At 47.5% G+C, this 11,053-nt stretch overlaps 1 protein-coding gene across 1 annotated transcript in view; it reads left to right on the forward strand.

Moving 5' to 3' along the window:
* The window catches only part of LOC118233674 (LYR motif-containing protein 4-like), a 29,053-nt gene extending 18,249 nt beyond the window's left edge, over positions 1-10,804 (forward strand). The window contains exon 3 of the mRNA XM_035429508.1: positions 10,323-10,804. Coding sequence (XP_035285399.1) covers positions 10,323-10,373 — 51 coding nt within the window. The 3' untranslated portion in view covers positions 10,374-10,804. The remainder of the gene's footprint in view (positions 1-10,322) is intronic.
* Positions 10,805-11,053: the final 249 nt, after the last annotated feature.

Genomic DNA, 11,053 nt, shown 5'->3' on the forward strand with positions numbered 1-11,053 from the left:
GCTATGTTTCATCTCAGATCTTATTTATTTGGAGACTTGGGTGGTGAGAGTTGGCTTGATACTCAATTTCACGATAAATGGAACAATCAAAAAAGGCGAGAAAAACAACCTCAGTTGGCAAGAAATATTCTTATTTTCTTAAATGTGTCATTTTCATAGTTTCTTGCCATTGATTACCTCTGTTCTTTCTAACCTATGCAAACAGAGCTAGGAAATATATCACATGGGTGATGTTGAGTTATGTTTTACATAAAAAAGTAATTAGAAAGAAAAGTATGAGGTATAAATGCACTCCTGGCTTCACCTCAGACGAAATCACCGCCCCCAAGTATGCATAAGTATTAAAAAAGTTCTGAGGTTCACACCTTGCTTATCTGTCTTCAGTATGAACTTTCATCACCTGCTGTAAGATGATAAACTGACTTTTAATTTGCTTTCACTCAGGGATAGATCAAGGTTTCAGAAATATTAGATGTTGGCAGGCTTGTGTGGCGGTTATGAGGGAACTGTGTCATTATGAAGTCGTTTTTTTGTGGGGGTTTTTTACACTCATTGGCTAGGTCACGCATTTGGCAGTACCGCACATTGATTGGTCCATATGACAACAGAGGGGGTAACTGAACTCCCCCTGCTCAGCTCTCTGCTGCCAAAGGCCCTGCCAGCTGCGAGAGGGAGTCAGCGTGGAGCCTGGAGGAGGGGAGACCGGGGGGCGCAGGAAGGATCCAAAAAAGCCCGAGAGGGTCCCAATGCAACAGGAGCGGAGCGGAGGCTGCCCCCCGCATCTTTTCAAGGGCATTGCTTTACACAGGAGCCGCGTCGCTAAAGATTACAGATGTAACCAGAGCGGCCCCCCTGCACCGTGACGGACAGGGCTGGGGTTCACCTGGCGCTCTCGTCAGGCAGTTTGATACCCCCCTTTCCCCGAGACCAGATGCTGTGGGAGTCTCCAGTTGCTGATTAGTGTGTAGAAGCGTTGTCCTACAGATTTGCAAGGAGAAAGGGCTGGCACGAGTTCCTGGTGTTGGATTGTGGTGTGTGTGTAGAGAGAGAGAGAGAGAGGGTGTAGGAGAAGGGCAGAAAGAGAGAAAGGGAGTATAAATCTGAAACAGGAGGAGTTGGCTGCAGCCTAACTTGTGTATTGTCTCTGTTCCCTTCATTTCTTAGCCTTTGTGCCATTTTGTTCTTTCCTGGGCATCATTAGATGGCCGTTCAAACCAGCCTGTGGGAACTCAGTTTAATTTCCTTCCAGCAGAGATTTTACTGGAAGGCTGGGTTTTAAAAAAGAACCATTTCAGGTGCCAGGTAGCTCTTACTGCCTAATGTCAGAGGGAGTAAAGTTTCATTCACTGCTTAGAAATGAGCGTAGATGGCCCAACTCAGTTTAAACTCCAGGGAGGCAAGGGAGGGCAGCCATCAATTTCTGTGCCCAATGACTGAATCTGTCTCTGTGCCAGTACTGCAATACTGGTCTCGGTACCTTCCGCTGCTTCATGTACTGCATAATAAATGAGCATAATTCCTGTGAAACAAGTTTGAACATAAAATAAGCGAGGCAGCGCATATTATTACAAGGTTTAGTTGATATCCCAGAGTAGGAGCAGTGCTGAAATACCTACAGCAGCTTGTCACAGGGAGCTATCGGTGGTGTAATAGTTCCCCTGTAGTGTTGAAAGTATAGGCCTGGTGTGCAATGTTCCCGATTGCCACCTTCACAGTAAGTGCTCTGAAAGCTTGCTGGAGGATACAGCTAAGAGAAAAAGTGGAAGATCAGAGGCGTAACATCTGTGCTGTCTGTTTGCAGTTTATGGGGCGAAAAACAGCAGAAGGAACCAAATGGCTCATTTTAAATCGAGTGAAGCTTCCATCCCCAGAACCCAGGGGTCCCGCCTTCTCATCTGCGGTGCTCAGTTTTCTTTTTTGCAGGGGTGTTTTCTGAGCCTTCCTGTAGAGGTACTTTACGGAGGTGATGCACCTGCTCCGGCAAGAACAAGCAAAGCTCGAGGGGCACTTCCAAGGTTTAATGGCGCTTGGCCATGAACAGTCAACAGGGGAGAGAATGCTCCTGCAGCTTTGCGTTTGACACCAACAGAACCCCTCCTCTCAGCTGTGCTGTGCCTGTTGCTACAGCAACACACACCAGCCAGGCCAAAGCCATGTGCTTTCGGTCCTCCATAGTTGCTCTGCCTTAAATAGTTCATTAAAGGGCAGAACATGGGTGGATGCTTCGGAGTAATTCAGTTTTTTTTCTGTTTTTGAGGTTGTGGGGAGCTGACACAGAAGTTATCTGAGGGTGAATGACTTGGCTCTAATGCTGGTCTCTGCACCTTTAGCCCCTTCACATTGCATGTGTCTGTCTGTAGTGCAAGGACTGGGTCTTGCCTAACTTCAAGTGTGGATGCTGGGATTTGGCTGCAGTGTTGCGTGGGTGGTGTCTGTGGGAGTGGGATCTCCTGGTAGAACGGAAGAAACTCTGAAAGAGCGCTGTTGTGAGGGGGAGGAGGGGCTCTCCTCAAGGCACTCCCACAACACAAGCTTCCCTAAATAAAGTATGAGATTCACTGTGTGGATTATTCTCCCGTATCTAGCAGGAATCTGTGCCTGCACCCATTCTGTCACTCTGACAGATGATGAGATCGGACTTGGCGTAAAATTAAGGAATGAGCAGATTCATCTCCTTGTGGCTGAATCCGCACAAGGCTGAGCTGAATGTTTAAAGAGATGCCAACTTGCTCCTACTATAAAATGGGAAACCACAGATGGGTCAGCGGTTCAGCGGTCTGGCCCTGGATGACCTGACCAATGACGCCATGGCTGCGACCTGGATCTAGTCCTTCCAGTCGTTGTATTTGTATCCCATTTCAAACGCAGTGTGATCACAGAAGCAGTGCCATTATACAGACGCGTCATCCCGCTGTGTGTGTGTGTGTGTGTGAGTGTGGGTGTATGTGTACGTGTGTGACAGAGGACCTATGACAGCATGGTGAGGACACTTAAAACTGAGAGCAAAGCTGCCAAATATTCAGTGCCACGCCTGTTGCAGCAGAATTCAAATGACGCATTTAAAGAGCAGGTTGCTTTCTGTGCTCACAAACACAGTTGGAGGAATTGGGTTGTCTATATATAGTATTGTGACTGTGTGTTAAGGAACAAAAATTGCAGCCGAATAAATTTCCCTAATAAGGATGATGAAGTCTCACTTGACTACATGTGACTATCAGGTTGGGCCTCCACCCACAAACTCAATTGTTTGATCCTCCGCCCACAATCACGATCACGCTGCCATTTTTTGGCACACCCTGTGCCCATTGGCACGGTAGTGGTTGGAATGCAAACGGTTGCATTATTGCCACACATGTACGCACGCACGCGTGCACACAAACACCCACGCTCCACGCTCCCTTCTCTTGCTTGCTCTTTGCTTGCGGGCTCTTCCTCTCCCTCTGATTTTGGGGAAGGAGGAGTTCAGGCTCAGGCTATTTGTAGTGGTGCTTTTCTTCCTTCTCTGTCCTGGGTCCTGTGTCTCTTTTGCTGTATCATTGCAGAGGGATGCCAAGGAGGGGCTCTCCACACTCAGCCAGGGAAGCTCTACAGAAGAGCTATGGGAGAGCCAGACAGCGTGTCTGTCTTTGCTGCCTTTCTTTGAGGATGTAACGATGTAATACAAGTGATTTCAGAATCTAGGAGACACTGTTATCTCGAGCCACATACGCAGCTTACATCTTTACGTGCAAATCCATGAACACAGCTGGATGTTTTACTGAAGCAAGTCTGGTTAAGAATCCCGCTCAAGGGTACAAGAGCAGCACCCGAGCTGGGAATGGAACCCTTAAGTACCATAATCATTGAAGAACAAGCACAGTTCACTAACCAGTACACTGCACCGCTGTCCAAGGTATTTTTTTCAGTCAATACTCGCACTAACTAACCTGGCGATGCACTGAATTTCCACTACGTGTCCATCTTTCCTTTCTCACCGGTTTGACGTGGATGCGTTTTGAGGTGCACATTATGATGGTGTATGGTTGTGGTGCAGAAACAGCCTTTCCATTACTCTTTCTGCTGGCTGTTTTTTTTTTTTTTTTGTAGTCGTGATGCATGGACCACAGCATATGAACATTTCCATGCATTTCGCACCTTTCTCATAAATAATACATTCTGTATCATCGTTTTCATTGCGACTCTCCAAGTGGGCAGTCTTCCCGGAGGATGATCAAATTGACCATCTCCTCGCTGCAAGCTGTTCTCTTTCCTGCCAGCTTGGGCTGATTCTGCACTGGCCAAAATGCGGAGCGAAGCGGCGGCGAGCCTGCCCGAGCGTCTGGAACACCCCGTCATCGAAAGGGCATCCATTCAAGCCCGAACGCCCCGTACTGCCACCGCTGCTGAGCACCCTGACACAGGGCCGGGGGAGGTGGCCGCTGGCCCTCAGAAGTTTTCCGTTGTGATGTGTCGCCGTTCTGGAACGTCGTGCCGGCACGGAACCTTCCGGCTCTCAGCCGGCTGCCGCCAGCTCTCATGGATGCTGCCAAAACATCTGCCTGGCCACCTGCTGGGAGCGTAAATATAGATGCTACCTACGTCCTGTGAAGACACAAGGGGATAGTGCCATCTCTGGTAACATGACAGCGTGTCTTAACTACTCCTCAGTTGAACTGGCAAGGCATAAAATGCCCACCTTCCAAAAAAGCCAGTGCTGCTGAAAATACTTTTTTTGCACCTTCTTTTCTAGTCTAGGCTCCTCGGATGATTAGATTGCAAAAGATTAGGGGGGCCAGGTGTTTCAACGAATTGCGTTATTTCCACATTTCGTCAGAGCAGAAACAAATTGCTGGGTGTGAAGTTGATATGCGCTCGGTTTGCTTTCGAAATACTGAGAAGCTGCTGACAGCCTAATCCCAGGGGTACGGGGATACTCTCTGGAATCACTCTGAAACTGTTAGCAGACTTTTTAACTCGGCAAGGGGAAAGCCATTCAGTCTCCAATCTCCGGCAGAGTGTGGAGCAGTTCCTAATGGCTGACTGGCAGTAATCTGCAGCCAAAATAACCTCCGTGCTGGAAAGTCAGGCTGAGCTTTTTTGTGCAAACCCCACTCAATTACGGCCCCATTCTGATCCAGCCTCGGGAGTCTCTCAGCCGAAAAACGTCCAGCGTCCGCTTCGACGCGACGGCTCTGAAATGAGTGTGCCTTGGGCACCATCCGGTGGCAAGCGGTGGCATGGCAGGACTCTCGCGGCGGGGAGCTGGCACCACTTCGCTGCGGCGTTCGTGAGCCGAGGCGCGTATGAAATATTAATGCGCCCGCGAAAAGAGACGAGACGCCGTCGTGTTGGCAGCGCAGCGGGCATCGCGCGCATCATTTAGTGGGCGCGCAGGAGCCACTGCAGGTGCGGTGGACAGGAGAGAGAGGGAACCAAGTCCAAGCATGTCTGCAAGGGATGACTGTGCCACTTGTGAAAGACCGATGAGTCCTCAAACCAAATGCCGCACATATCGCTGTGGTGACGTGTGGAGCGCAGATTCCAGCCTAACGTGCCAAACTAGGAGCAGCACACTCCAGCACGTCTCCGTTTAACCTTTATTTGCAATTAATTTGAGCGCCCCCGGGCACAAGGCACAGTGACCTGGTTTCTGTTGGTTAAGGCTGAAGAATTAGGAACTGCTCCCGCCCACGCCTGTGCCAAACCTGCCCCTTGCTGCTGGGAAGAGCTGGTTGCGGAAGGCTGGTTCTTGCGAGGGATGATTCTCCATTTCCTCATTTGGCAACTTGCCTGCCAGCCGTTTGCAGGTCAAGAGCTTTGCCCGGACGAGAGTTTGTGCGTATGTCTGAAATATAATGATGAAATTATGGGTCCTCCGCTGTGAGGTAATTGGATACGTTTCCGCTGGAGCTGGGTTTAAGCTGACCCTTGAGCCGTTTCTGTGGTTGAGGCTGCAGGTGGTGAGCGATGCCTTTTGGCACAGCTGTGTGTGTGTGTGTGTGGGGCGGGGGGGCACAGGTGCCTACTGCAGTGAAACAGGAGCTATGGCTCTGGAGGCTGGCACCCAAAGCAAACGGGCGGGGGGGGGGGGGGAGGGGGGCTGCCACACTGCAGGATAGGGCGCCAGTCGAGGGGACACCCAAGGTCACACAGGCAGAGCTGGATGCAGGCAGAGCACAGTGGAACTTCAATTACAGCTCCAGTATATTGTCATACATCATCTATAACTGGCCCAGCCAAAATAACTATACAGTAATTCACTAGTTTTACAATTCTTTCCCTTGCATTTCCTCACCGAAATGTGCTTCAGTGATAGTTTCACATTTTTAAAAGTTTTCCTGAGCAAGCTTATTGAATTGAAAAGGTATCCACTAATTTTGTAGATGGCATATTATCAGAGAAAAGTGATCATAAAGACACATAAATCCTGTCCTTATATTGAAAATGTCAAGTGCAGTATAAATGTAGCTGCATATAAATGAATGCCATGTCTGCACACTGCAGTATTTACAAATGTAATTTATTCAGCTAAACCTTCAGTCCCTTGACCTTAATCACAGCTTTCCGTGTATACTGCATACCAACAATGTATAATAAAAGAGTGATCAGACACATCGCTGCACGGTAACATGAATCACATTCTCATAAACTGAACACTGCATTGTTTAGTCAGGGAGCATTTACGTGTGTGTCTAGCATTTCACTGGTAATGTATTAGCTGCAGCATTACATCAGGAAATGTTGTGCAATCCACGTTGTTTCTACATGACAAGACAACACTTCTTGAAATGGGGCCATGACAAAAAATTACAGAGTGGGTATGTGACGGGGGGGGGATCTTTGAATTTGGAGGTTTTTTTTGGAGGGGGGAGGGGAGGGGTGTTGTTATGGAAACCAGCTGAATCAGAGAAGACAAAGATTATCCTGTTGAAATGATCCTGCAGATAATAAGGACTCAAGTGCTAGAAACTTATACTTCCTGCTGTGCTGGCTGAGGGCAAACTGAATTTTTTGGTTTTCTTCTGGAAACATAAGCCTAAATCCAGGGATAGTTTTTAGTTTGCTAAATAACTGTTGTACATACTGGAAGATATTGCTTAAGATGAGCAATACATTTGCTAAGGTTGCACTTGAGTAGAGGTATATCCCTTACATCCCTCTACTGTTGCAAAGGTTGTATCGCTGGCTCGTCTAGGATCTAACAATTACTTCTGAAGCGGCTTCATTAATTTGCAGCGGCTATCTGTCTGACACTGAAGGAGTATTCCCAGGCTGGGTGTCCTTGCTAGCTAACTACATTAAAAATTAGCAAGCGGCAAACATAGATTCTCCCAATCAATGCTGCTTGGAGCCACCCTTGGTAACGGAACATTGGGCCAGACAGTGCAATTTTCCATGCTGTCGATGTGCAGTGCATACAGTTTGCTTCTTTCAAAATGGGCACTTAACCTTCATGTGACACACACTCTGCCCTGTCCACCTCTGTGACCCAGTGACCAATCAAGTATTATCATTTACCCATCAATCACTCGCACAAAGCAACCAGTCAGCAACGGGCCACCATAGCCTAATTCATCTCATTCGCTTGTTCCCGGCAGCGGAGGTGTTCAGGCAGGCGTGGACAGTGAAGAATGTGCCTGAAGGGCCTATGCCTCACCGCGATGACACGAGAAGCATCCCCGCACTCCAGCTGAGACAGCCGGACACCGAGGCCCTGACAGGCGGCCTTAGTGTCCATTTTAATGTCCATCTAACGTCCATCTTTGTCGAGCTGCCACCTCTAGACATAAACGGGTCCATCTACAGACAGCAGCAGGCCTTCCTCTTTAGCCCAGTTCCATCTCTCTTTCATAGTTCTTCATCCCCCTCTTTGGTGTTGAAATGGCCACATATCAAATGTAAGCAGATGCCTATCTTAGCACTCTTAATTGCTTTGAGAACATGTTCCTCTAATTTACTCAGGCCACGCAGTGAAACTTCTTGTGTAGTTTTACAAAAGGAGCTTTCTTAGACAGTGTTGTCAACGTGTGTTCGTGTGTTTGATTTTAAAAAAATATATATATATATAAACTGTAACAATACACTGACTGGGTTTCAAACACACAACACCATATTAGCTGTAGTGTTGCTCCAAAGCAGTCTGTGTAAAGCACCAGGGGGAGAAGCCATTCGTGTTTCTTCAAGCCTCTGTGTACAGAGATTTTATCACGTTTATGATTCAGTGTGCTGGTAAAATCAGAACTGCGCCGCTTCCTGGGGTCGGGTGAGTTCATCAGACGGCCTGCGGCCACCGCGGCCCTGCCAAACGCAGGAGAACACATCAGGAAGCGCTTCTGGAGCGAGGCGGCAATCAAAAGGGTGCTGGAGGGCCTGACGCTAACTCAAACAGGGATAAGTGGGCGTAGCCGCCATGGTTACCTGTAGGCTGGCGCTGTCTCTCTGAACCCCGTGTCAGTCGCGGAGCTTCTCAGTAACGTATACTAGCCCAGTCAACAGTGCATGGGTGAGACTGCCTAACTGCAGTGTAAAAGTTTCAGTGTATTCCAAAGTAAAACGAGACATTTCTCACCACCTAAACTTCAAATTCTGGTACCAGCCACAAAGGCATAAATGCCTTCCTAAAAACATTTGGGACCTGTGTTGTCTGAGAAAAAAAATGCAGTGGGCGAATATATTTAATATCTGGCTCAGATGCCAGAAGGACACTAGGGGTATTTAAATTCAGTGTGCTCATTAGTCAGAGAACACCTGCTGCTGTACACAGAACTAAAGTGTAGAGATTGACAGGCACACTAAAGCATTGTATCTGTCAATCGCAGAATTGTATGTCAAGTATTTTAATGGGAAATATAGGCCTACTGTCTGACTAAGCAACCCCACCACTGCCTGCTTTGACACATTCAGCTTTTCCACTTCTGATAAGTTATATAGTATGAAGGTCGCCTTTGTATTACGTCTCTTGGAATTTCAATGGAGGCTCTCGCTCCATTGTCACACAGTTATGAGGGTAAACGCGAAACAGTAAAATCCAAGCATATGACTTGTAGCATGGGATGGCTGCTGCCAGGGGGACCCACAGCAACATGCTGTAACCACAGCAACATGGGGTGTTTATCAGGTCACGTAACACTTTGTTTCCGAAGTCTAGCTGTGTTATATCCCCTTGGGACGGCCTGCTGTTTCACAGTCCTGTCAGTAGTAAGAAGAATTCTTAAGCAGAGCGGTACATGGTACACATTTATACAGCTGGATATTTTACTTAAGTATTTCAGGTTAAGCACCTTGCTTGAGGGTACAACGACAGCGTCCTACCTGGGAATCGAACCTGCAAGACCAGCTCTTATACCCATTGTACTACACTGCCAGTCAGTCGCTAGCTGCTATTGGTGTGAGTCCTGCCATTGGGGCTGTGGCAAACACATCCATCAATAAAACCATTCTGACTACGCATCTCCTTTTGTGTCATCCATCTCGTGGGAAGCAAGAACAAGGGGACATTCCCCCCTGCTTATACTGTAGTAGCGAAGGCCAGTGATATTGGCATTTTAATTGCAGAACTAATGAACTGACGCTAACGGCGGGGAGATGAGGGAGTAATTATCTACACCGAGGGGTCGCACACCGAAAGATGGCTGCTTTTCAGCGAGTCACCGGGGATTCTGGGAAATGCCTTTGAAGTCTGGTGGCCGCTGCCGTGTTTTCTCAGAATGCCCAAGCTTGTTAATAAACGGGGGCGGAGAACGACGTGCCTGGTGTCACTGGATGTAGAGCAACAAAGTGATCAGCCCTCCCTGCCTGCCAATCTAAAAAGGCGTTCAGGAGTAAGGGACCGGTTTTCACTAGTATTTCTGATATCGGTCCAAGTCTCCCTAGTCTTTTGATTTCCTTTGGACTGGCCATTGTGAAGTGGAGCATGATAACCTGATTGTAAATGTGTTAATGATCAAACATTGACACCGTCATGATACATTGGTAGATTGAACATTGACCCTTTTGTGCATTAGTGGGCTGTCACACTAAAAAAGGCAACATGAATACTGTCATACGTACTGGCAACTCCAAGATAATTACATCAGTGGCTCAGAACACTGACAGCTATCTTATCTGTAATGTCACATGCAGATCCCGTAAATAATGCTGATTACGGGATTTGTTCTGTCGGCCATAAATGTGTAGGTTCTACATCATGAACCCGACTCCAGGTGTCAACAGGGCGGGCCCAGGCAAGCTCACATTCAGCTTCCAGAACATGAAGCTTTGCTGCTTTTGAGACCAAAGCCCACTGCAATCTGCGAGCTGCTGCCCTCCATTTCACACGCGGTGTCGCTGTCTCTGCCCTCCAGGTGTCCATTGGTCATCTTTACTCTGCCCAGAAGACCGTCGTGGAACAGTAAAGACAGAGAGGTGCACCGATCACGGTGGTCGAGACAAGATGTCCGCGCACAGCCTCGGAGAGAGAAAGATCCGTCCAGCAACGGGGTTGGGGAGGTTTGGATAATTTACTCACCATGCCCTTCGTTAATGTTCCTAACCAATCATGTGTCCTCTTCCTAGGATTGGTGATGTATGTGGACCCTACTCTTCTGTGAGAGCCATATCCTTGTAACACTGTGTGACAGTATACAGTACAGTCTTTTGCTTTAGCATTTTAAAAAATGTTTATTTTTGTCTCTTCTGCATTGGTGTAATAAACACCTCTGAGGCATTCCATTTTAAATCTGTACTTCTGTTTTCTTTTTGTCTGATATTTCTCAATTAAAAGCCAGCTCCAAGCAGCCTTAGTGGTCCATTTGTGTCGCTGAAACTAGTGTCGCTATTAAATTATGTGGAAAAAAAAAAAAACATTTTTCTGCCTGTGTGGGATTTTTTTGGGGGTGTAAATCTTCATTTAAAAATTAGAATTTGTTTCTCCACTTCTCAATGGGAAGCCGAGTAAAGCTGAATTCCATTGTGTCTTGTTCGCCAGTTCAGCACTTATCACCTGCAACCATAATTTAAACCCCACACCCTCTGGTATGTGACTGCACATGCATATATATCATGTCTACTTCAGCTACTGAACATTCAGTTCAGT

This window comes from Anguilla anguilla, chromosome 8 (genome assembly GCF_013347855.1).
Source record: "Anguilla anguilla isolate fAngAng1 chromosome 8, fAngAng1.pri, whole genome shotgun sequence".
Lineage (NCBI taxonomy): Eukaryota > Metazoa > Chordata > Actinopteri > Anguilliformes > Anguillidae > Anguilla > Anguilla anguilla.